Below are 27,613 nucleotides of genomic sequence, written 5' to 3' on the forward strand. Positions count from 1 at the left end.
GAAATTGCGGGGCAGGGAACAGTGGATACAAGATCATTAATTGAATATGTTATTCAAGGCATCCCCGACGAAGTAACGAATAAAAGTGTATTGTATGGTGTCAAAACGATGCAGGAATTAAAAGATCGTTTCAAGCAGTACGAAGCGATAAAGAGAGATATGAAAACGAAGTCGAGGCTCATCGAGAAGAAGGACGACAAGACGAAAAAGCCGGAAACAAAAGTTCATCCGAAGAAACGAGCAGCTGGTGATAAAAGTGACAAAACGAGGTGTTATAATTGTGGGTGCGAAGATCACGTTAGTGCGGAGTGTCCTGATAAGGAAAAAGGTGTGAAGTGTTTTAATTGCAATGAGTTTGGGTACATCGCGGCGCGGTGCCCAGAAAATAAAAAACAATCATATGTGATTTCAAGACCGGAAAAGAAGAAATATATGAAAGAAGTGTCGATAGAGGACTGTAAGTTTATAGCGTTAGTGGATACAGATAGTGATCTCACCTTTATAAGATCGGATGAGTATGCGAGATTAGGATCACCACAACTAGGTAATTGTAAACTTGAATTTGAAGGGTTCGGTTCGACTGGAAATGAAACTTGGGGCGAATTTACGAGAGTACTGAATGTCAATGGATCCGATTTTCTTGTAACTTTGCATGTAGTATCAAACAAGATTTTGTCAAAACACAGTCTATTGTTAGGTACTGATTTCTTGGATCAAGTAGAATTGCGAGTCAGGCGGGGGGAAGTGAACTTTGTTCGGCTTGACGAACTGACTGACGAACACAAGGACAGCCCGGATATTTTTAGCATAAATCTACTAGATAAAACTAAGGAAGTAGATTTATCACACGTAGAAGATCCACACTACCGTGAAGCTATCCGCGATATTATTAGGGAGTATAAACCAGAAAAGACGCGAGACGTTGGGATAATCGCCAAAATCGTTTTAAAGAGTGATAAGCCGGTAGTAAGACGACCGCGTAGGCTAGCGCCATGTGAGAAAAAAGAGGTCGACGATTTAATGAAGCAATGGACAAATGAGGGCATTATAAGACCGTCAAATTCAGAATATGCAAGTCCTATAGTCGTAGTAAGAAAGAAAGATGGCTCCATCAGAGTCTGTGTTGATTTTCGTGAAGTAAATGAGCTTATTGAATGTCCACATTTTCCATTGCCATTAATTGACGACATTTTAGACGCGTTACAAGGGTTCAAGTATTTTACGACGCTGGATTTAAAGAATGGGTTTTTCCATGTTAAAATGCACGAGGATAGTCGTAAATATACATCTTTTGTCACGCCAACGGGGCAGTATGAATTTTTAAAATTACCATTTGGTTTAAAGATTTCTTCTATTATATTTCAAAAATAACTACTATGATTTTTAAAGAGCTTATAGATAAGGGTATTCTTATAGTTTATATGGACGATATTGTTATTCTTGCGAGAAATCTAAAAGAAGCATGGGAACGTTTACGGTAATAAAAATAGCCGAACAGTATGGGTTGGTTATAAACTGGAAAAAATGTCGTTTTCTATTGACAGAAATTGAGCATTTGGCGTATGTTGTTTCGGAAAACACCATAAAACCGTCTACTCATAAAACTAAGGCCGTTGCTAATTTTCCCAAACCAACATCTGTTAAAAAGGTTCAAAGTTTTTTGGGACTTACGGGGTATTTCCGAAAGTTTATTAGGGGTTACGCGAAGATTGCTAAGCCGTTAACAGATTTGTTAAAGAAAGACGTAAAATTCCATTTTGGAGACCAAGAGACTGAAGCATACGAGACCTTGAAGACAGTACTTACCAATGGTCCTGTGTTAAAATTATACAGAATAGGGGCCAAGACTGAATTGCACACAGATGCGTCTATGGAAGGGTACGGGGCAATATTGATGCAATTAGATCCAGATGACGGGAAATTCCATCCGGTTTATTTTGCCAGTGGAAAAACAACTCCTGCAGAGTTCAAGTATACTAGTTATGAGTTAGAAGTCCTAGCTATTATAAAAGCATTAGTTAAGTTTAGAGTGTATTTGTTGCCTATACCATTTACTATTGTAACTGATTGGCAAGCGTTTACGATGACGATGAAAAAGAAAGATATGTGTTTGCGTGTTGCCAGATGGGTTTTGTTGTTGGGTGATTTTAAATATCAAGTACAGCATCGGCCAGGTAAAAGTATGCAGCATGTCGATGCTTTAAGCCGAAATCCATTGCCGAGTATTATGTATGTAAGTGAGAGTGAAGATGGGCTGATTGCACGTTTAAGAAGTGCACAAAACAAGGACAACGAAGTCCATAAGCTGATAGATGCCGTAACGTGCAGCCAGACCGATGGGTATGCTATTAGAAATAATATTTTGTACAAAAATTGTAAATACGATTTGTTAATTGTAGTACCTAAGGCCATGCAGACTCAGGTAGTCAGGCAGGCACACGAGCGTGGCCACTTTGGGGTCACAAAAACCGAAGCAATTATCAAGCAAGACTTCTGGTTTAAGGGGCTACGAGAAAAGGTCGAGCACGTGATAGCAAATTGTTTAGATTGCATTCTAGCTGAGCGGAAGTTGGGTAAACAAGAAGGGTATTTAAACCCTTTGGACAAAGGAGACAAACCGTTGGACACTTACCATATTGACCATGTGGGCCCGATGACTGCTACAAAGAAAAGATACGTGCACATTTTTGTAATTGTAGATGCATTTACAAAGTTTACGTGGCTTTATCCTACCAGATCTACTGATACAGCAGAGGTATTAGACAGATTGATGAAGCAAGCTGCTGTGTTTGGGAATCCAAAACGAATCATCTCTGACCGAAGGACAGCGTTTACATCTAATGCGTTCAAGGACTATTGTACCAAGGAGGGCATTTACCATTCACTAATTACGACAGGAGTTCCCAGGGGAAACGGGCAGGTAGAGAGAGTTAACCGAACCCTCATACCATTGTTAACAAAATTGACAGCGCCAAATCCAGATGATTGGTATAAACACGTTGATAAAGTGCAAAAGTTTTTGAATTCTACGGTTAACCGAAGCACTGGGAAAACGCCATTTCAGTTGCTTGTTGGAGTAGATATGCGGCTCAAAGAAGATGTTTAAATTAGGGAGTTAATTGAAGCAGAGTGGACAACGCAATTCGAAGAAAACCGATGTGCGTTACGTGAAGAGGCAGCAAAGGCGATAACCGAAGCACAAGAAAGAAACAGAAGAAACTATAACAAAGGAAGAAAGGATGTCAGGCAGTATGAGAGTGGCGATTTAGTGGCCATAAAAAGGACGCAGTTTGGAGCGGGTTTAAAACTGAAAGGTAAATTTTTAGGTCCGTATCGCGTAGTGCGGGCGTTGCGGAATGACCGCTACACGGTTCAAAAGGTTGGGGAGCATGAGGGCCCAAATCAAACGTCAACGACTGCCGATTTTATGAAGCTTTGCTGCCAACGACGAGGATGAAGATTCAAACAGCAGCGAGGTAGAAGAAGACATCTGAGGGCAGATGTCCTTGCAGGATGGCCGAGTGTAATATCAAAAATAAAAAGAGTATACGCCAAAAGCGTAGGCCATCAGGTAGTATTTAAGTCTAGCTGTAAGATACGATATCTGGAGTGTATGAGTGCAAGAGAGAAAGAATGAGAACGAGAGTATGTTCTAAGGTACGTAGGTATGATTTTTGAGAGATGTGAGTAAGTACGAGGAGTGGGAAAAGGGGATGAGTGCTGAGGGTCAGTTGACCTGTGTGTGAAAGTTAGTTCTATACGAGCATTTGACAAAGACGTGCCATTTTTCTTGTAAGACATTGTTCTAAATAAACTTACAATCATTTTAGATTCGACTAGTCATCACTTCTAGAAATAAGAACCTTATCCCTAGTTATCCATCTACAAGGGATATCACATAACTAACAAATGTTCAAGCGTCTATTGTAAGAACGCAAATATTTATTGATTTTTATATTGGAATGATTTTTACGTTTGATAATTTTTATATTACAAAGTTCTTATTGTGAGTTTTATTATTGTTGCGACGCGTTATGATTGATTTAATCAAAGAAATTTTTATGATAATTAACTTAAGTTGAGATAATTTGGAATATAGTTTTTAAAATTATTTATTGCGATTAAAATAATTCTACGAAAATTAATTAGGGAAATTGAACTTATGTTCGGGAATTATTAATTAATTTAATTCGTTAGAATTATTCAGAAATTATTTATGAAATTAATCATCAAATTAGAACTTACGTTCAGGAATTTATTAGTTAATGTATCTCGTATAATTATTAAGAAATTGTTTATAGAATTAATATTCATTTTGGAAGAAAGCCACGAGAATGTTATAGAGATTGCACATTGAAAGTTACAATGAATTTTAGCTAGAATAATCACATGGACAAAAGATACAGGTCAATTTGATGGAATTTGGAATCTGTGCAAGTCAAAACAATACTCCAATTTAATTTCAATTCTAGATCTGAAAATACAATTCTATAAATCGCCCAGCAATTGTCTCAATACTTTTTTTTATTCAAGGATTATATTCGCGATTTGTTTGTGTTTATCTAAAAATACGCCAACACATAAGCTTGTTACCGTGTTGTGCCCTTTTATCATAGATTTTGTGTGTGTTTATTCGACAGTAAACCAACACATAGTGTCGCGGATATAATGGCCTCGGATCTTATGGTATGTTACCAGTCTAATACAACCTCTTAGAATGAACATAAGGTTAATACTTAAGTACTAATTACGATAATAAAATGATTCTAAGCTCAACTATTGACATCTATGATTGACGTAGTAACGTCTGCAATGATGAAATCCCATTAAAAATCTCGACTTATTTCGAGGTGAATTGTCAATTAGTTTATATATACCAAAGACTGGTCGGTGTTAGTTTTTCATCAATCATAAATAAACGTCACCGAATTAGACAGCCATGTTCTATCCGAGATCACATGATGTAATTCTGAAGATTCTATGCTTTATCGTGAACTTATGACTTTCACCGGTAAAAAATGCCTGAAAAAATTTTTTTTGTCACCAGTTTATACATTATTCAAGGAAAAATGGAAAAACTAACACAGTGAACAAGCTTGATCTTTTTTTTTTTTTTTTTTTTTTTCTTCATCAATTGTTAATGATACATTAATTCTTATTAGTACAAACAAGTTTATAATTTTACAGTCAAAAAAATAAATCGCGCAAATAAGAGACTTTAAATCACTTATTTATATCTTTGGATGAGTTTACTGAGAGAACATTTATTATGAATGGTCCCATAGACTCGAATGCAGTTTGGTGAAAAAGACGGTTCATGTTTTCTCTGGAGTATCGTAAACATTGTCATTGTTAGTGTCACTATAATAATTATTATTATTATTTTCAGTTTTGTTAATCTCTGCATAACTAGCTATTACTGAATTTTATGACTGCAAAATTTTGTTGAATTATATACTTAATTGTTTTAATTATAATTTGTTTCGCTGCTAAATGATATAATTTGTGAAATCATGATATATAAACCTTTCTTGTTAATCAACTGAATTTAAGTGTTGGAGAAATTGTATGAATTGCACAAAGATTGAATCCTACAAAGCACTAGCACTTAGTTAGCTGATTTTGATCCGTTTTTGTTCATTTATACTTGAAACACCTGTAACATTTTTTTATTATTGTAATAAATACATCGTTATAGATATAAATTATTTTATTACTTACTTCCGTTGGAAGTCATGTCATAGTCATTGATTATCTGATAAGCTTGATTTTTCTGGAAGAAATGAATAAATCAACTTTTGCAAGTACCTGATTGATATTGAATAATAAAAAGTAAAGTAATTACATCACCCATAACTGCTATTGGAGTAGTACCAGTTGCAATAGCGACCTGATGTTCAATGAGATAAAACATGTATTCATCATATAGCAAGCGAATGAGATGAAAAGACCCAAAGCTGGCTGCACTACGTAATGTTAAATCACGAATAACCATTGAACTACACATAAAGAAATTCAATTATAAGTTAATAGCTTGAAGGTTTATGACTTCGGTTAATCATATGCATATAAAAGTGTTACAGAAAATTTATCTATTTACTGTAACTGCACTGAAACTTTGAATTTCTGCCTAGTTTTGCGGCAAAAAGAGTTACTTTTCTCTGATAAAAAAATAAATGAAATAGTTTGACATTTGTACTAACCGTACCGCAAAATAAAGGCAGAAATTTAAAATTTCGGTTACCGATATAATAAAAAATTAGGAAAACGGTTGACTCTGAAGGCCGTCCCTGCAACTTCCCGCTAATTCCATACTTAGGCGCTTAAAATTGCACCAATGACGTTTTTGAGCTCTTCGAGCTCAAAAATACAATTTGTGGGTTATTTTGAGCTCTCCGAGCTCAAAGAGATTGCTTTCTTATGCTTTAAAGCTCTTCGAGCTCAAATGTCTGATAGAGATTTGATGACACTATTTTTTGAATTTTTAAACCGCAATAACTTTTGAATGAATAAACTGATTTTTACGCGGTTAGAAGCATTCGACGCAGTTTTTTAAGCCTCACAAAGAATCTCTAATTTTGAATTGATCGCGCTAGGAATTTTGGAGTTATTCCGAAAAAACACTTTATTCGGTTTTCTTTCGTTCACGATATCTCTCGAACGAATCAACCGATTTTTACCGGACTGGTGGCGATCGACGTGGTTTTTTGAGGTTAAGAGCTGATTAGTTTTTGGAATTGAACCTTTAAGCCGTTTAAAAGTTATTCCAAAAAAACCACATTTGAAAAAAATTTTTTTTTCAGTTTTTTTAAGATTTCTCAAAATCTATTGATCTGAATCGGTCCAAATAGTTTTCAAAATCTAAGTTTAGTCAAGCCCTTTCGAATGGCACCAATCGCGATGAAATCGGTCAAGCCGTTCAAAAGTTATAAGCGATTCACATACTTTCACACACACACACACACACACACAAACACACACACACACACACACACACACACACACACACACACACACCCGCGGTCTGGAAGCGGCAGAGATTGCAGCTAGGCCTCAGGGAACTGGGGTAGGAGTACTATCTCCGAGGGTACACCCGTTCCTAGTTATGGCAACCCGCTCCACTCCGTACGATGCGCTGGTAAATTAAAAAGTATGAGTAATTCAAAGGAAACAAAAGTGGAAACGGGCTACATGCCCAACAAGCAGCGATTAACGTAAGCGCTGAAATGAAGCGTTCGCAAGCGCTCAAACGCCTTGAAAAGCTGATCAGTGAGTTGAATGATTTCGTTCAACCAAAGGTCAACATTCACAAAGAGATTAAATCCAAGATGACTGGTGTAACTAACGCCCTTCAAAGGTTTGAGAAGCTGGACGAGGAGTGGCGCTCATCATTGCAGCGCATATCCCATGCTACACCGGAGAAAGACTGTCAGGCTATCGACGTGACTGACGAAGCAATGGACACCGGAGCTGAAGGTGACGGTGAATCAGTCGCGGAAGACAAAAGTGAAGCCAGCAACAAGTCAGGTAAGAGAAAAAATCGACTTTCTCTTGACCCAACAATCAGCCAAGCCATGAAGAAAAAGGATTTGAAGAAAAGCTCTCCACAAGGAGCGGCAGGGCGAAGCGACGAACAGGAAAAAGCGTCAGTCTGGCAAAAAGTTCAGTCCAAGCAAGAGCTAAAGCGACAGAAGAAAGAGATGCTCTCAAAACAGACGTCAAAGGAGCCCCGACCTGAACCCAAGCGAAAGAAACCGCGGAAATGGATCAGACCGGATGCCCTCATCATTCGGCTGACAGAGAAAGCAAAGTACGCTGAGATCCTGCGTCGAATAAAACAGGACGTCCCTGACGACCAGGTCCGCAGTACGGTAGAGAAGATCCATAAGACCAATGCTGGAGATATGCTGATAACTCTTTCGAGGAAGAGCACCGACAAAGGCCAAACATTGAGAAAGACCATTGCAGACATTCTGAAAGAAGACGCAAAAGTAACCTGCAAAGGACCACAGGAGGTAATTGAGATCCGAGACGTCGATGATGACACAACTAAGGATCACATCCAGGGTGCCCTACAGGAGGAAGCTGGAGATGGCTGTGAGATACCACTAGAGGCAATCAAGATCCGTAAGGCCTATAGAGGTACTCAAATTGCCACAGTAATTCTACCAGCAGCAACAGCACAGAAACTACTGGATGGAAGTAGCAAAATCCGGATTGGTTGGGTTAATTGCCGAATAAGGACAACGAAGAGACCTATTCAATGCTTTAAATGCTGGCATTTCGGACATCATGGATCCCAGTGCAAAAGCAAGGTGGACCGGTCGAAGCTTTGCATCAGGTGCGGACAAGAAGGGCACAAGATTGCTGATTGTGAAAATCCCGCCAAATGTGCATTATGTGCTGAGATTGAAAGTGCAGAAAATGTTGCCCACCATGCCAGTACCCATAAGTGCCCGTTATTTCAGGATGCACTCCAGAAGTTGACGAACAAACAAGCATGAGGATACTGCAGCTCAATCTCAACCATTGTGAGGCAGCGCATGACCTGCTCATGCAATTTGTGCGAGAACTAGAGCTTGACTTGGTACTGATAGCAGAGCCATATAAACACCTGAGTACCCAACCCTGGGAATCTGACAGCACATCCAAAGCTGTTATCTGGTCATGTGGCAAGCTCCCTTTCCAAAATGCAGTCGACAACAGCAATGCCGGCTTTGTAGCAGTATCAGTAGAGGGCATCCGCTTCTATAGCTGTTACGCACCAGCTAGCCTCTCTACTGTCGAATTCACCGCATTTCTGGATCGACTTACCGAGGACGCGAAGCATTAGCACCCAGTGGCAATAGCTGGGGACTTCAACGCCTGGGCAGTAGACTGGGGTAGCAAGAATACAAACGCGCGAGGAAAGGAATTACTAGAAGCCTTTTCTACACTAGATGTAGTACTGCTCAACAATGGTGACACACCAACCTACACCAAAGGAGACACAAGTTCTATTGTAGATCTCACTTTCGTCAGTGGCAGCCTCACCAGAGGTAATATCAACTGGAAGGTGATGGATACCTACACAGCCAGCGACCACAACGCGATTCTCTGGGAAATATTAAACGCCCAGAGCCCGAGAAGACCTAAAAAGCAACTTAACACCATTGGTTGGAAGGTAAAAACTCTTGACCCAAGGGCATTGTTAGTAGCTCTCAATAGTGACCAGATTATCGCGGGCTGCGCAGAAGAGAAGACCAAGGACCTGATGAAAAGAGTGACCCAGGCGTGTGACGCCAGTATGTCTCGTAGACGTGGCATAAACACAAGACCTTCCGTTCACTGGTGGAACGACCACATCAGCGCCCTTCGTAAAGAGTGTCATCAGAAGAGAAGAATATCTCAGCGTGGCTACCGACGACCTAACTCTGTGGAGCTGGTCGCAGAGTACAAAAAAGCCCGTCGATCCCTGAACAAAGCCATCAAAGATAGCAAAAGAAAATGCTGGAAGGAGCTCATCAACGAGGTGGACAGAGATCTGTGGGGTAGGCCGTATAAGGTGGTCATGACCCATCTTAAAAACCAGCTAATGCCATCACCCACGTGTCCTCAACTCCTACAGAAGATCGTAAACGCGTTGTTCCCCGAACAAAGCAAGTTTAACTACCTATTAGCGCAGAATGAAATGGATGACATTCCATCTGTCACGGAGGGAGAACTGATGGAGGCTTGTAATCGTGTAGGGAACAATAAAGCGCCGGGATTGGACGGGGTCCCCAATATTGCTTTAAAAACAACTATAAAAGAAGTGCCATCATTGTTCCTGGACGTCTACGACATATGCCTCAAGGAAGGGATTTTCCCTCGGAAGTGGAAGCAGCAACGACTAGTACTACTTCCAAAAGGGAAAAAGCCACCAGAAGAACCGTCATCTTATCGACCACTTTGTATGTTAGACACAGCAGGTAAGATACTTGAGCGTATAATCCACCAAAGAATAGAAGCAGTCGTCGATCCACTCCTGGCAGACAACCAGTATGGTTTTCGGAAAGGACGATCAACCCTGGACGCAATCAACTTGGTTGTTGCAACGGCCAAAGAGGCAATCGAAGGGATCAGATGGAAGGGTGGAGCGAAGAAGTACTGCCTGGTGGCCACTCTGGACATCAAAAATGCCTTCAACTCCGCCAACTGGGACTGCATTATGCAAGCCTTGGAAGAGAAAAACGTACCAGGATACCTACGTAGGATAGTGGCTAGCTACTTCACGGACAGAATCCTGAGATACGACACGAAAAATGGTCCAAAAGAGTACGGTATTACCGGAGGTGTACCCCAAGGTTCTGTTCTGGGTCCACTTCTGTGGAATGTCATGTATGATGGCCTGCTGAGACTGACTCTTCCAAGAAGTGTCAAGCTTGTTGCATATGCAGACGATGTAGCTGTCGTAATCGTTGCGAAACACCTAGATGAGATAAACCACATGTTCGGTATCACCTTTGAGAAAGTTAACCGGTGGATGGATTCAATGAATCTACAACTGGCTAAACAGAAGACTGAGGCTGTGCTTATTACCAGCAGAAAAGTGATAGAGACCATAAAACTGAAAGTCGGAGAACAAGAAATCACATCACAACCATATATCCGATATCTGGGAGTGATGCTTGATGACCGACTCAACTTTAAGCAGCAAGTCGAACACGTGAGTGCAAAAGCATCAGCAGTGGTAGCTAGCTTAGCACGACTGATGCCAAACGTCGGAGGCCCAAAGCAGAGCAGAAGACTACTACTATCATCTGTAGTCACATCAGTGCTCACTTACGGAATATCTATCTGGGCGGACGCACTAGAAAAACAAGAATCATGGAGAAAGGCTGGACCAGTCTACCGTCTGAGTGCCTTAAGAGTAGCAAGTGCCTTCCGCACAATATCTATGGAAGCAGTGTGTGTCATCTCCGGAACTTTGCCTCTCAGAGTCTTAGCTGAGGAAAGACGGATCCTTTACCAACGAAAGAAGTCGACCACACTAAGCGCTGAGGAGCTTGGAACAGAAGAGCGGCAGAGGAGCATAAGTAGATGGCAACTACAGTGGGATGCCACAGTGAAGGGTAGGTGGACGCATCGTCTCATACCAAGGATCAACGTTTGGCTAAACCGAAGTCACGGTGAGGTCAACTATTATCTTACGCAGATGTTATCAGGACACGGCTGTTTCCGGGCGTATCTCCACCGCTTCAAGCATGATGATTCCCCGGAGTGCCCGTCCTGCTCAGGAGTCAATGAAGATGCAGAGCACGTTTTCTTTGAGTGCCCACGTTTTTACCCACAACGAGATGAGCTGGAGAATATCCTGAAGAGGAAAATCCAACCAGAGACAATAGTAGCAGCAATGCTGTCATCAGAAGCTGCCTGGAACGCCACAAGCACTTTTGCTACAAAAGTGCTCACCGAGTTGCGATCCATTGAGAGGAAAAGAGCGAAAGACAGAATCTAGAAAGAAGAAATAACATCTTAGCCACCAGAAGGAAGAGCGGCAGCTAATTCCTCCCCCCGCGAAGAAATGCCTTACGGCGGTACCATGGGGGATCAGAGGATAGAAGAGAAAGGGGTTTTAGGGTTTAGTGGGTAGGGGCGTCAGCGTCGAGTTTTAGTATGACGCTGCGTCGAGTCGCCACATATCCAGGCCAAACAGCTACGCCTGGAATCCGTAAAAAGGATTCCCCCCCCCTAAAGAGAAAAAAAAAACACCCACACACACACACACACACACACACACACACACACACACCGTGACAACCTCGCGGGGATAGTCAGGGAAGCTTCCTGTGACCTTCAAACGTCGAGATCTGATGAAAACTCGATTTTTGCAAAACGGGGTGAAAACAATAACTTCCCGATTTTTGAAAATCTTCGATTTTCTTAGCGGGAAGTTAAAAATTGTATACACGCCAGGGAGGAAATTAGAATATCTTAATCGGCATGTTTGGGTTTTTGCAAGCTGACTGGAACGTGCAAATTCTCTCCCTCAGTGTGTTATACATTTTTTAATGTTTTTTGGAGGTGCCTCGATTTTTTATAGTTCTGCATTCAAGAATAGCAAGGAACAAACTAACAATGATAAAATTGATTTTTCTTATCAAATTTTGTATTCGATCAGTTCATTAGTAAAATTTGAAAAATATTTTGAATGATGTATGAAATTTTTTCCAATTGTTTCTGTGATATTTCAGTATGCTGATTCATCAATTAGTCATAAGATTTCACACATAAAAAAACAGTATAAAAGAATAATTACATAGAATATCATATTATTATATAATTATTTTGAAATATTATATATAATTATACCTATAAAAAGACCATTTGAGAAGAAATTGACGAGCTGCTTTAGAAAACGATGGTTTACCCTCGAAAGGCTTCAAAACTTGAGTAACAACACTTTTCAGCCATACAGCCCACTGTTCTAATGAATTTTGTTGTTGTAGAGTGACCTTGAAATCTGCTTCCAATTTTTGAACCACTGCATAATCGCATTGACAAACCCAAGAGGCCTTTGGATCATGAGAGTAGTAGTAGTAATAGTAGTAGTAGTAGCAGCAATAATAATAATAATAATAATAATAATAATAATAATAATAATAATCATAATAATAATAATAATAATAATAATAAATAATAATAATAATAATAATAATAATAATAATAATAACTAGTTTTATATAAATAATATGACTGACATACTTGTTCTTGGACGTTATGAAAATCTACACGATTTAAGTCTGCTAACATTTGATTTATTTGACTAGAATTTTGAAGTACTGCACGCGCAGCTTGAGCAAGGTGATTCAAAGATGTGTATCTTCGTAAAGTTTGAGCAAAAGCCGAAACAGCTGTTAACTGAAAAATAAAAAAATATAATTTTGATTTCGAACTAAGCAATAGGTTTATAAAACTTACTTTAATTTGCATCATTTCCTCTGGACAGTCATTCATGGCTGCCGTTAACCATGATTCCAATCCTTTTGCAAAGTTTCTTATAGACTGTGTTAATGTGCCTTTAATAATTAATAAATTTTAGCATTCAATTATTTCAAATAATTTATATAATAAGAGAAAATATTAAATATAGAGATCTGACTTAGCTTATTTTTCAGACTATCATAAAAACTTACTGGGTATTGGACGAAGAACATCTGGCATCAGTACTTCTACTAAATTTTGATAAAATGTATAATCAACAGTTTTGATAAAATCTTGTACCTCATCACATTTGCACATGTGATAAAGTTTTGTTCTGTTAAAAAACAAGTATAAATTAAGAACATGATTTTAGTAAATAATGTGTAAAATTTTTTAAATAGATAATTAAATAAATTACTTCGATAAATATTTCTCTTCTTCACATTCGTCTCCATTATTATTGTCTTGACTTCTCCAAAATTCACGCCATAAACTTTCAATTGTACCAAACTCAAAGTTGAGAACAGCATCAAGAAAAGCTTCACAATGCTCACGATAAATACTACGAAATGTATCAATATCTTCTAAAGTACAATCTTCAGGGATAGATGAATCATGGTTAACAATTATTTCAGGAAACGCAGGAATAGCACCGTTTGATTCACCCAAGTACTGATGGTATTGTGACGATAAATTACTCGAAGAAATATTTGTGTTTCCATGGGAGTTGTTTTCATACATCGATTCTTGTTTCTGATTACTAACAAATTTGAACCGTTTTGTGTGACTATTTGAAGTTGGTTGATGTCGCGATGTTCCATCTTCATTTAACATCATCAAAGATGAAGTCAGTTTTACTCGTATTCCATAATAATGGTATTTCGAATTACCACTGAAAATATAATAATAACATTTTAAACAAATAATAAGGACATAGAAAATATGTTAACAGTTTGTCTTAGGTGTATGTTGATCAAGTATATAGTATGAAAATTATTTCATATTCACTATAAATCCAACTCGCAGTCTAAGCCCGATGTATTTTTTCGAAGTTATTCTTTGCTTTCGATTAATTTTAAAAAGCTGCGATGATCCAATTAACATCAGAACAAAAAGATACGTACAACTATCAGCTTACTAGTTTCAAGTATAGATAAAAATTTCATCGATCTATAATAAAGAAACGATATGTTTTGACTTATAGTGAATATGAAATAATTTACATACACTATACTTGATCAACATACAACTAAGACAGACTGCATATGGCTGAAAAAACAATAATATAGAAATATTTAATCTCAGTATGAAGAAAAATAATCTATTCCACTATGTTGGAGAAATTTGCCCAAAACAACCACGGTTCACTAAATGTGCGCTGGCATAAAAAATAGAATAGGTTGCTAATTATTAAAATTTATTTCATCACTAAAAAAAAAAAAAAAAAAAAAAAAAAAAAAAAAAAAAAAAACTTAACTTGATTCAATAGAAAAATTTTTGAACTGAGAAATTTTTCTTGGTGTAAATAAATTTGACTTCATCTAAGAATTTTTCTATGGAGTTCAGTCAATTTTTTTTTTCCAGTATACACACGTTAGAGATTGTTATCTTAGCATGATGTCTTTTGCCGAAATCTCTAAAACATGTTGGAAGAAAGTCAGAAACAGCCATTTATTTGTTTTATTTTTTTTATCTACATTTTTTTAACATTTATTGTCACCTACAAAATTTTGCAGTCATGAATTCTAATAAATATTTTTTAGAACATGTCATTATAGTTATATGAGATAGATTTTATGATTTTCACTGCATATAAATGCAAGTTTCGATTGGTATACGCTTTAGTATATGAACGGTTAAACCGATAAAAATAATATGTGGAAGAAATCAATTAGATAAATAGAAAACAAAAATTGAATTATTATTTTACCGGGTTCCTAAGCGCCGAGTCCTTAAACCAAGAAAGACAGACCGAATTAATTTACCAAAACTTGCTGCATTCACAGGGTCTAGTTTATTATCAGAACAATGACGTAAGTAATGATTATAAAGCGTTGATCTTGGCAGAGATACACCATCAGCTGTCTCGTAGTTTTCTAATAACCATTGAACCTGTTAATTAGATAGTTTATTATTGATTAAATGATAAATTGCACTGAAAAAAAAGTTTTTTTCTACCAAGGAAATGTTTCTTTATGGTTAAAAAACTGGTATTCTTATGGTTAAAATGCGAAAGTTTTTTAACTATAAGAATACCGTTTTCTTACTGTCAGAAAACTAGCCTTATAAATAAAGCGTGGTATTTTAAGGTTAAGAATACCAGTTTTTTTACATCAAGAAAACTCGAGTAAAAAATTTAGTATTATAGGTGGAAAAAAATTTTTTTTTCAGTGTGGTTGTCTTCAAATACAAATAAATTACATAATTTAGTATCTAACGATCACCACAAACTTATTTTTAATTGAAATATTATCTTGTAAATAAAGTATCTCATAAGTCATCGCACCATTTTTTAGAATGAAATATTACTGGTCAAAATAATTTGTGCTTTAACTTAATTGAGATTAAAATTCAATTTAAATTCTTTAAAATATTTAGAAGTTTTTTAAATGAAAAGTGATTATTGTTGTTTTCCAATCGTTACATTGGCTAGACAACTTCAAAGAGACATACACGTCACATTAGGAAGTTGGCTAGGTAAGCTATTCTCTACCATCGTAGTCATCTACACCGGCGTTAAAAAAGCACATACATCCAATTAAGTTTAAGTACGAGCTTTTGTAGTATTCTTATTAAAGTAACTTTTCTTGGAGTTGTTTCCGATTGAGTAAGTTATCTAGTAGTTATACATCTTACGGATACGTCTATAAAGTTAACATCGCTATTGATGTCTGAGAAACTATTCATACCTTATTAGTAGTAATAATTTTTAGACGTTTTTTGTCGTAAATTACGACTTTGAATAGATTTTGACTTATTAAAAACTATATTGGATGGATACGATAAATCGTTTAGAGTTCAAACTCTATTTATGGATTGTGGGGACAATTGTCTCGTGACAAAAGTCCCCACTTAGATAAAAAAATAAGGAAAACAGTTGACCCTGAAGGACATCCCTGCAACTTACCGCTAATTCCATATCTAAGCGCTTAAAATTGCAATTATGACGTTTTTGATCTCTTCGAGCTCAATAATATAATTTGTGTTTTATTTTGAGCTTTCCGAGCTCAAAGAGTTAGTTGTTCTAAACTTTTGAGCGCTTCGAGCTCAAAAGTCTGATAGAAGTTTAATAAAACACTAATATTTAAATTTAAAAACTGCAATTACTTTTGAATGGATGAACCGATTTTCACGCGATTGGCAGCATTCGATGCAGTTTTTTAAATTCTATGATATACCTTTAAACACAAATTGATCAGACCAAAAAATTCAGATGTAATTCGAAAAAATCACTTTTTTTCAATTTTTAACTTCCCGCTAAGAAAATCGAAGATATTCAAAAATCGGGAAATTATTGTTTTCACCCCGCTTTGCAAAAATCGAGTTTTTATCAGATCTCAACTTCTTAAGGTCACAGGAAGCTTCCCTGACTATCCCTCCGATATTGTGACTATGTATGTATATATACGTATGTATGTATGTATGTATGTATGTATGTATGTATGTATATATGTATGTGTGTGTGTGTATGTGTGTGTGTGTGTGTGTGTGTGTGTGTGTGTGTGTGTGTGTGTGTGTGTGTGTGTGTGTGTGTGTGTGTGTGTGTGTGTGTGGATGTATGTAAACCTCTCATAACTTGGAACCTACCAAACGGCGATCCAAAGAGTTTCGTCAAACTTAGATTTCCTGTGACTTTGAACCGACTCAGACTGATAGATTTCGATAAATTTTGAAAAATCTCAAAAAAACTGTGAAAGAAATTTTTTTTAAAAGTGGTTTTTTTGGAATTACTTTTAAACGACTTTATCGATCAACTCCAAAAACTAATCCGCCCTTAACATTAAAAAACCACGTTGATCGTCGCTAACCCGGTCAAAATCGGTTGATTCGTTTGAGAGATATCGTAAAGGAAAGAAAACCGAAAAAAGTGTTTTTTTACATAACGTCGACATTTCCTTTCGGATCGTTTTTGATGAGACAGAATAATTATGAGAACTCAAAAAACCGCGTCGTCCGCCGCCAAGAACGTGAAAATCGGTTGATTGGTTCGAGAAATGTCGTCGATGAAACATTTGGAAAAAAGTGTTTTTTTTAACATAACTCCGACATTTTTTGGAATAACTTTTAATCAGCTTTACCGATCAATTCCAAAAACTAATCAGCTACTAACATCAAAAAATTACATCGATCACCGTCAAGCCGGTCAAAATCGGTCGATTCGTTCGAGAGATATCATAAACGAAAGAAAACCGAAGAAAGTGTTTTTTCGGAATTGCTCCGAAATTCTTAGTTTGATCAATTCAAACTCAAAGATTCTTTATAAGGCGATTTTAAGCACCTGGATATGGAATTAGTGGGAAGTTGCAGGGATGGCTTTCAGAGTCTCCTAATTTATTCGTCAACGATAACTCACGAACGAATCAACTGATTTTGAACGGCTTGGCGGCGATCGACGTGGTTTTTTTAATGTTGAGAGCTGATTAATTTTCAGAATCGATCGGTAAAGTCGTTTAAAAGTTATTCCAAAAAAACCACATTTAAAAAAATTCTTTTTCGTAGTTTTTTTGAGATTTCTTAAAATCTACCGGTCCAAATCGGTTCAAAAACACACACACACACACACATAATCACACACACACCGTGTCGGGCAGCTGGGTCCCGCATCGGGTGCCTCCCCAGGTGGTGGATAGGGGAATGCCCGGCAGTAATGTCAGGTACTGAGGAAATAAAATACTTGGAATGGACCAAACCTAGCAAACAGCGATATGGAAATGTTAGAACAATCCCAAACATCGTTTACAGTACAGAGGTTGGATGAAAACGCTGTTTTAAATGTCTTGGTTTTGGACACCAAACACATCAGTGTGCGTGACCAGACAAGAGCAGGTGCTGCTACAAATGTGGCGGAGAGAACCACAAGGCCGTAAACTGTACGGAGAAGCCAAGTTGCTTCCTTTGTACTCCGGACAAAGACGCTCAAGATGGTTTACACCATATTTCTGGCACCAGAGCTTGCAAGGCATTTCGCACAGAACTTGCCGAAGCCACGAGAGGGCAGAAATGACGCGCATACTACAAAGCAACCTAAATAGGTGCGCTTTGGCACAAAACCTGCTGCGCCAACGCGTCTTTGGAGATAAAATCGACGTCTGTCTTATCTGCGAACAATATCTAAACATCGAAGGTAAAACATGGTTCGCTGATAAGTCCGGCACGGCAGCTATCTGGATAGTAAACTCGAAGAAGGTTACTGTCAACAACAACGGAAGCGGAGCAAGCAGGCTTCTTCTGGATAGAGACTCCCACGACCTACCTGATAAGCGTCTCCCTTTTACCCAACGAAAGAATTAGTGTGTTTCGCCAGAAGTTGGCAAATATAGAAGATACCGTCGGCAAACTCGAAGGCGAAGTCATCGTAGCTGGTAATTTCAACGCCAAATCAGCTGAATGAGGTGCTGACTTCTCTGACACTAGAGGAAACGAAGTAGCAGACTTCGCAGCAAGACTCGACCTCATAGTGCTGAACACTGGAACTACCACAACTTTTAGAAGACCGGGGTACAAAGAATCTATCCTAGACATTTCGCTGGCAACTCCGAGGATAGCCAACATGATTGAAGACTGGACTATATCCGAAGAATACAGTGGCAGTGATCCCCAGTATGCGACATTCAGAGTTAGACTGACACCTGTTCCGGCTCCACAACGAGTCCTTCAGAAGCGGAAGTGGAATGCCAGGAGGCTTGATCCAGAGGCACTGCGAGCTTCACTTGCACGGAGCTGGTCTATCCTTCAGAATAACTGGACTCCGGATACCTGCAGCGAGACGGAAAAGGCAGTGCTAAATACGATGAAGGAGATTGCTGCCGCATGTGACGCCTCTATGCCACAGCTGAAAAACCGGAGTTTCCACATGCCGGCGTACTGGTGGTCAACAGACAGCAGAACTTCGCAAAATATGCCATCAGCTACGTCGCAGCGCAACGACAGCCGCCAAACGCTCCCCAAGCCAGGACTTGTATTCAAAAGAGTACAAGCAGGCCAAAAAGACGCTAAATCGAGCCATCAAAGCAAGTAAAGCAAAGTTATGGAAAGAGATCTGTAATGATCTCGACAAGGACATCTGGGGTAAAGCCTACCAAATTGTCACCAAACGACTTGGAAAGGCTTCCCAGAAGCGCCGAAGTCTCCTGCCTTAATGGACATAATTGTAGCGGAGCTGTTCCCTAAACACCCGCCGCGGGAGAAAAGACATTACGGAAAAGATCGCAAATCAACACCTTTTACAACTAAGGAGCTGCAGGACGCGGCAAAGTCTCTCAAGACGGGAAAGTCACCTGGCCCTGATGGCATCCCGACGTTGGTGATCAGGACTGTAGCCCTGGAATACCCAGACATACTCCTGAACACATACAATGCATGCTTGGCAACCGGCACGTTTCCCGCAGTCTGGAAGCGGCAAAGATTGGTTCTCTTAGACAAAGGTAAATGAACCCCCGTAACACCTTCCTCGTTTAGACCACTCTGCATGCTGGACATTGCTGGAAAACTGCTCGAGAAGCTCATACAATGAAGACTTCGTAACGACATCGACCGTGTCAGAGGCTTTGCCACCAACCAACATGGCTTCCGAAAAGGTCACTCGACCGTCAGAGCGATCGAGAAAGTCATAAAGACAGCAAAACAAGCATGATCTGGTAGCTTCAAAATTGGGGAGATATTTTAGACGCTCTGGAGCACAAATTTAATGCGGAGCCAGAAAATCTGGCACTAGTCGACAACTACCTGGACGGAAGAAAGCTAATAACAGAAACGACGGAAGGCCTACAAGAATACGCCACAACGGCTGGTGTACCGCAAAGCTCAATAATGGGGCCCGATCTATGGAACGCGGACTATGACAAGCTACTTGAAATCCCGTTACCAAAACAAGTAGAGCTAACGGGCTTTGCAGACGAAGTTGTGGCCACTATAGTAGTAGACAGCGTAGAAGAGGCCGAACTACTCCGGGAAACCATTGACGCCGTCGAAAATTGGCTTGAGAAATATCACCTGAAACTCGCCAAGCAGGAAACCGAGATCGTCGTCTTGACTCGACAAAAGTGGTTCCCAAAACCTTTCGTCGTCGACATGGGTGGGACAACATTGACATCTACAAGGGCACTGCGTTATTTAAGAGTAGTGATTGACGAGAAGTTGTCTTTTCGAGAACACCTCTAAAACACTTGCGTGAAAACTAACAAGACAGTATCCATTCTGTCGAGAATCATGGCCAACACGGTGGGACCACAAACCAGAAAAGGGAGAGCGCTTCTAGAAGAAGTCTACTCGATATTACTCTACGGAGCCGAGATATGGGCGGATATCCTTAAACAGAAGACCTACCGGCGCAAGATAGCGGCAGTGCAACGACGAGGAGCGTTCAGAGTCACTTGTGCCTACCGCACGGTTTCAGAAGCAGCCGTATTGGTCATAGCAGGAGCCGCGCCAATCGACTTACTAGTATTCGAGAGGGCGAAAATCTACGACGCCAAAATAAATGGAGACAACTCTAAGGAGGCAAAAGTTAAGATAAAGACAGAAACGCTACATGAGTGGCAGGACCGATGGACAACCTGGGAAACAGGCAAATGGATGGCACGCTTGATTCCGAACATAAACGTCTAGCTTTCTCGGAAGCATGGAGAATCGGACTTCTTTCTGACCTAGCTATTGACGAGACATGGACAGTATAACGCCTATCTTTTCAAGATGGGTATGCACAGCACGCCAACGTGCAAATACTGCCCAGACAAAATTGACGATGCCGAACACACGTTCTTCAAGTGTGGTCGGTGGAAGGACTACAGAAGCAGCACCGAAGAAATTATAGGCACCAGGCTCTCTCCCTCGAGCATGGTGACCTATATGCTTAAAAAAGAAGAAAACTGGTCAGTTGTCGCAGCCTATGCGCAGCACTTTTTAAAAGAAAAAACCGCAGAAAGGTACCAGACACAGACTGGATTGAAGTAATGCTTACGTGGTTCCGATCCAGTCATCTCCGTACCATCCACGGTAAAGGAGAGAGGAGTTTTTTTTAGTGGGTGAAAATCCCATATTACCGACCATCATCTTTTAATGATAGCGGTGTCTTTGGAAAATTTTTTTCGCTTCTCTATATAAAAAAAAAAAAAAAAAAAAAAAAGACCATTCGGCAGCCGAAATGGAAGTAGATTTCATTTTATTCCTTATCAATCAAAATTAAAATTGAATTTTAAATATGATTTTTATTGTAATTATTACGATAAAAGTATTCTAATAAAAAAAATAAAATAAAAGTTTTAAGAAACGAATGCAATAGCGAATTTCATAATTAGCATAGCGCAATAGGATATAATTTTGGGACTACACATATGATATCGTACTCAAATTGAAGCCTATTTAGAGATCTTTCTGATGCAATTTAAAAAGATTCAATAAGTTATCCCATTCCAAAGTTATTCGAGTTAGAAAGTGAAGAAATATGAATTTTTATAATTTTGAAAATTTTTAAGTCCTGACATTTCTAAATAATTTTAAGACTACACATATGATATGGTACTCAAATTAAAGCTTATTTAAAGAGCTCTTAGATGTAATTAACAGAGATTCAATAAGTTATCCCATTCCAAAGTTATTCGAGTTAGAAACTGAAAATATATGAGTTTTTATAATTTTGAAAATTTTTAAATCCTGGCATTTCTAAATAATTTTAAGACTATACATAGGATATGGTACTCAAAGTAAAGCTTATCTGAAGCGTTTTCAGATGCAATTTACAGAGATTCGATAAGTTATCCCATTCCAAAGTTATTCGAGTTAGAAAGTGAAGAAATATGAATTTTTATAATTTGGGAAATTGTTAAATCCTGGCATTTCTAAATGACTTGACCGATTGTTCTCATCTTCGAACTTGACTTTGGTATCTATGGGTAGAATAAGTATGTTGAGTTTGGTAGAGATTCGTCGTAAATTGGCGACGCTATCGTCGTGACAAGCCGCATAATATCCGATATACATATAAACATATAAACATATATATATATATATATATATATATATATATATATATATATATATATATATATATATATATATATATATAATAGGGTGTATCAAGAAAAATAAAAAAAATTTTTATTTTTTTCAATGGTGTTGAAAAGTTGAAAGTACATCCAAAAACAAAAAGTCTGGTACCTATTAGAGCCCTTAATATTAATATTAAGGTTTGCCTCAATACATTTCTAATTTTCTTATATAAATAACACGGGAAAATATTTTTTTTTACTCTGATTTATGTTATCATCCATGATTTTAAATCTAATATATAAAATTCTCGTGTCACAATGTTCGTTCCCATACTCCTCCGAAACGTCTTGGCCGATTCTCATGAAATTTTTTATGCATATTCAGTAATCCTGAGAATCGGCTACTATCTATTTTTCTAACCTCTAAGTGATAAGGGGTGTTCACCCCAAAAAATTTTTTTTATTTTTTTGTAAAAATTTTTTTTTTTTTATTTTTTTATGTGGCATCAAGAAATACATACAACTCTAAATTTGCACTTTTTTATCACCAACCCTTGCTTTTTAATAGTAATTTTCATAATTTTATCATTTTCTATCCCGCTCGATAACATCAATTATTATCACTTGGTAAGTTATCCCCTCCATGTGTCTACCGGTGTCACTTCTCACCCTGTAAACAGCACGGAGTAAGGATGTTACCTCTACAGTTTTCGGCTATTATTAGTGTTTATGCTTCAAGCGTAGTAGTTAAACATTTTTACTATCTCAGTGTAACTCTCATATCAAATATATTCTCGAGTAACTTTATTATTTATTTATTAATAGCTAATATCATTGAATATAATTAATTATTAATAACTAATAAAATTATTAATTTTGAGTGTAAATCGCACGATCAGTTGATTAAGTGACTTACATAACCTCTAAAATACTCAACACGTGTCACGAGTTCCCGCAAACAACGGCTATTGAGTTGTAAGTATAAATTATTTTTTACGTTTATTATAAAATCAAAAATTATTCTTTCTTATTAATAACGAAAATATTGTTGGGAATGGTGAAAAACGAATTCGGTGAAAGTTAGATTTTTATTACAATTGGGAAATTTTTTTTTGTGTTTACTTATAAGAGCTCTAACTTCGACAGAATTTTTTTTTCACTATTTCTAACAATATGTATTTTCGATATAATTAAGAAACATAAAATTTTTCGCTTTCGTGAAACTATCTAATTTTTACATGTATATTTAATGTAATCAAAGATAAAATAAATGATAAATATGATAATTAAATAATTCAATCAGTTCTATTCATGTGTGTTTTGTATTGTACAGTGAACAATGCCAACAAAACGCAAAGGGGCCAATTTGAGCCGTGATACAAGTAAATCTAGAAGCATTTGAAATAGAAGAGCCCAAAGAACCGAAGAACAAGTTCAGGAAGAAAATACTGGAGCGCGTGTGAGAATGGCGCAATTGCGTCAAGAACAATCAGACGATACACGAGCTGAACGCAATGAAGTCATGAGATTAGAACAACGACAATCACACCGTCTTACTGTCAATAGACGCAGAGCGAATGACCAACAACGCCAACAGGCACGTCGAGCATTTGTAGCTACATAATTTCTGCGTCTAGCATTCCAGTATGAGCCCGATATTGAATATTATGCTCATTCAAAAGTAGTAATTGGTGCTATGGACAAAGAATGCCCGTATTGTCATGCTTTGAAATTCAAAAATGAACCAGCCGAGATGTGTTGTGCGTCAGGGAAGGTACAACTAGCTGTAATTGAAACACCACCGGAACCATTGAACGGTTTGCTTATCGGCACAGATCCAGATTCTAACGTGTTCCTGAAGTCCATTCGAACATTCAACTCATGCTTTCAAATGACATCGTTCGGAGCAACAGAAATAGTTCAAAATACTAATGCAAATGGTCAACAATACAATTCTACATTTAAAATCAGAGGCCAAGTTCATCATAAAATAGACTCATTGCTGCCAATGCCAAACGAACCACATAAATTGTTACAAATCTACTTTATGGGCGGCGAGGACTCCGGAAGCGCACTAGCCAATCGGGTGGATGCACGTTGTGGCTACAATAACCTTGATTCATTCTTTGCTAGACGCATCGTCAGCGAGCTGGATGCTCTATTGAATGAACATAATGAATTGTTGAAAATATTCAAATCTCACATGCATAAATTAGAAAGCGATAATCACGCTATTGTTATTAATCCTGATAAAACACCAGCTGGAGAACACATTCGTAGATTCAATGCACCTGTTGCTGACGACGTTGCTGGAATCATGGTTGGCGATCGTACAGGTGCACGAGAAATTGTGATTCGTAGGAGAAATAATAATCTTCAGTTCGTTGCTGATACACACCGTTCATATGACGCTCTCCAATATCCGCTAATCTTCTGGAAGGGACAAGACGGATACAGCATAAATATTAAACAACGAGATCCCGTATCAGGTACTTCATTTATTATGAATTTGATTATTAAACTTTTAACAAAACAATTAAATTATTAAACGCAATTAACTTAAATTAATATTTATGAATATATTTTTACAGGAGCCGAAACAAACAGGAACGTTAGCTTGAAGGATTATTATGCGTATATATTGATGATTAGACGCGGGCTGTATAACGTCATTCTACGATTTCGAGAGCTTTGTCAACAATTCATGGTCAACATGTACGCGAAGATAGAAGGCGAACGACTACAATACTTACGATATAATCAACTCAAGCTACGTGTGAAAGAGTACATTCACTTGCGAGACGCTATTGTCAACAACGCCGACGCCGCCGAAATTGGTAACTCTGTCATTCTACCATCATCGTACGTAGGCAGTCTACGTCATATGCAAGAGTATATACAGGATGCTCTTACTTTTGTGCGCGAATATGGGCGACCGTGTTTATTTATCACGTTCACATGTAATCCAAAATGGCCAGAGATTACATCTTTGCTGTTGCTTGGCCAAAATGCAATACATCGTCATGACATTACAGCACGTGTGTTTAGACAAAAGTTGAAGTTATTAATAAATTTTATTACTAAATCACATGTATTCGGTCCCACACGTTGATGGCTGTATTCGGTTGAGTGGCAAAAGCGAGGATTACCTCATGCCCACATTTTGGTTTAATTAATCGACAAAATCCGACCTGAAGAAATAGATAATATAATTTCTGCAGAAATTCCCGATCCGTCTACTGATCAATTACTGTTTGATATTGTTACAGCAAACATGATTCATGGCCCATGCGGTACTTTTAATCGTTCATCGCCTTGCATGTCAGATGGAAAATGTACAAAAAATTTCCCTAAAGATTTCACTAACGATACAATCACAAATGTCGACGGATATCCAATATATCGTCGAAGGAATCCAGATAATGGCGGACAATCATTTATTGAAAACATCAGCCACACAGACATTGATATTGACAATCGTTGGGTCGTGCCATATTCGCCCATGCTGAGCAAAACATACAATGCTCAAATTAATGTTGAGTTCTGCAGTTCTGTGAAGAGCATCAAATACATTTGCAAGTATGTCTATAAAGGCAGTGACATGGCGGTGTTTAGAGAGGAAAATACCAATGTGAATGCTCCTCCAGTAAATAAAAACGATGAAATAACGCTCTACCGAATAGGTCGGTACATCAGCTCCAATGAAGCTGTTTGGCGTATCTTTGGTTTTCCAATTCATGAACGGGATCCAGCAGTTGTTCAGTTAGCTGTTCATCTTGAAAATGGTCAGCGAGTCTATTTCACGAACGAGACAGCGATTGATCGTGCTATAAATCCACCAAAAACTACACTCAGTGAATTTTTTGAATTGTGTAATGGTGTGGATGATTTTGGTGCCTTTGCACGTACTTTACTCTATTCACAAGTACCACGCTATTTCACATGGGCTCAAACAAAACAATGGATACCCCGCAAGTAAGGCTCACCAGTTGATGCATGCCCCAATTTATTCATATCAAACGCATTGGGGCGAGTATTTACAGTGAATCCAAGACAGACTGAGTGCTTTTATCTTCGACTATTGTTGGTTAATGTTACTGGCCCATTGTCATTTCAAGATATACGTAAAGTGAATGGGCAACAGTATACAACGTATAAAGATACATGCCTTGCACTCGGCTTGATAGAAGATGACAATCAGTGGGAATGTATGCTTGCTGAAGCAGCATTGAACTGTACAGCAATACAAATTCGTCTACTATTCGCTATAGTGTTTACTACATGTTTTCCAGCCCGAGCAGAGATATTGTGGGATAATCACAAAGATTCAATGACTGATGATATATTGCATCAACACTAGATTTGCCAGGCATGCCCCTACATAACTTACAATTGAAGGTTGGATCTCCATTTATTTTGCTTCGTAATTTGAACCCGCCACGGCTATGCAACGGTACGCGATTAGTCATTAAAAAATTAATGAAAAACATTATCGAAGGCACCATTTTAAATGGCAAGTTTCGAGGTGAAAATATATTGATACCACGAATACCTATTATACCCACATATGTGTCAATTCAATTTAAGCGTATTCAATTTCCGATTAGATTGGCATTTGCAATGACTATTAATAAATCCCAAGGCCAAACAATGTCTGTTTGTGGCTTAGATTTGAGAACACCATGTTTTTCACACGGACAATTATACGTTGCATGCTCTCGAGTGGGTAAACCATCAAGTTTGTTTGTATTAGCTAAAGACGGGCTAACAAAAAATATTGTTCATGCTGCAGCATTAAGAGATTAATATTATGTAATTAATTAGTTATATAAATAATTATTACTTTTGATGAATTAAAACAATAATGTTTGGTGTTTTGTTATTTTTAAACAACATTCCCTCATCGTTCACAGCGATCCAGGCAAAACATGGCAAAACAACGTTTGCCGGGTCAGCTAGTGTAATAATAAAATTATCAGGAACTTGGACAAGAAAAATAACTCAGTGTTAGATTTTTAAATAGGTTGCAACGTTTCGTTGTATTTCACAACTTCATCAGGCAAACTGTACAAAAGAAAACACATTGTTATTAACAATATGACAAGGATAACAAAAAGATAAATTAAAAACATTAAAAATCTTACATTTAAGGTTAACACTGTTGTATATCAAAATAAACTCCGAAAAATTTTCATCGTTTTACAATATATAAATAAATTCAAACAAGTGGTAACCATATTATTAAGAAACTTAGTCAATCTCCATTCCATTTAAACAAATTAGTCAACAATAATCAGTTATAAAATTACAATAATTACATACAAGACAGACAGCAACAGACTGAGCGTAAACAACTATAATGGTAAAAACAGTTGTACTTCTCAAATCTACTAAGCCGACTCCCAATTTTAAAATGATTGTAATTTAAAAAATAATCATCAATACAAAAAACTTTATCTCAT

At 37.8% G+C, this 27,613-nt stretch overlaps 1 protein-coding gene, 1 long non-coding RNA gene and 1 pseudogene across 2 annotated transcripts in view; 1 reads left to right on the top strand and 2 right to left on the bottom strand.

Moving 5' to 3' along the window:
* The first annotated feature begins 2,925 nt into the window (after positions 1-2,925).
* Positions 2,926-3,494, top strand: LOC123262224 (annotated as a pseudogene).
* Positions 3,495-5,092: 1,598 nt separating this feature from the next.
* The window catches only part of LOC123262222 (DNA-binding protein RFX2), a 98,847-nt gene continuing 76,326 nt past the window's right edge, over positions 5,093-27,613 (bottom strand). The window contains exons 7-15 of the mRNA XM_044724372.1: positions 14,876-15,057; positions 13,364-13,837; positions 13,158-13,279; positions 12,943-13,040; positions 12,727-12,882; positions 12,334-12,536; positions 5,846-5,999; positions 5,722-5,773; positions 5,093-5,656 (exon numbers count right to left, since the gene is read on the bottom strand). Of these exons, the coding sequence (XP_044580307.1) occupies positions 5,613-5,656; positions 5,722-5,773; positions 5,846-5,999; positions 12,334-12,536; positions 12,727-12,882; positions 12,943-13,040; positions 13,158-13,279; positions 13,364-13,837; positions 14,876-15,057 (1,485 nt within the window). The 3' untranslated portion in view covers positions 5,093-5,612. The remainder of the gene's footprint in view (positions 5,657-5,721; positions 5,774-5,845; positions 6,000-12,333; positions 12,537-12,726; positions 12,883-12,942; positions 13,041-13,157; positions 13,280-13,363; positions 13,838-14,875; positions 15,058-27,613) is intronic.
* LOC123262226 lies at positions 27,111-27,359 on the bottom strand. Its single transcript, XR_006508893.1, has 2 exons — positions 27,296-27,359; positions 27,111-27,215 (listed from the first exon to the last, which is right to left on the bottom strand). It is a non-coding gene; the product is annotated as an uncharacterized LOC123262226 (long non-coding RNA).

Source organism: Cotesia glomerata, linkage group LG3 (genome assembly GCF_020080835.1).
Source record: "Cotesia glomerata isolate CgM1 linkage group LG3, MPM_Cglom_v2.3, whole genome shotgun sequence".
Classification (NCBI taxonomy): Eukaryota; Metazoa; Arthropoda; class Insecta; order Hymenoptera; family Braconidae; genus Cotesia; species Cotesia glomerata.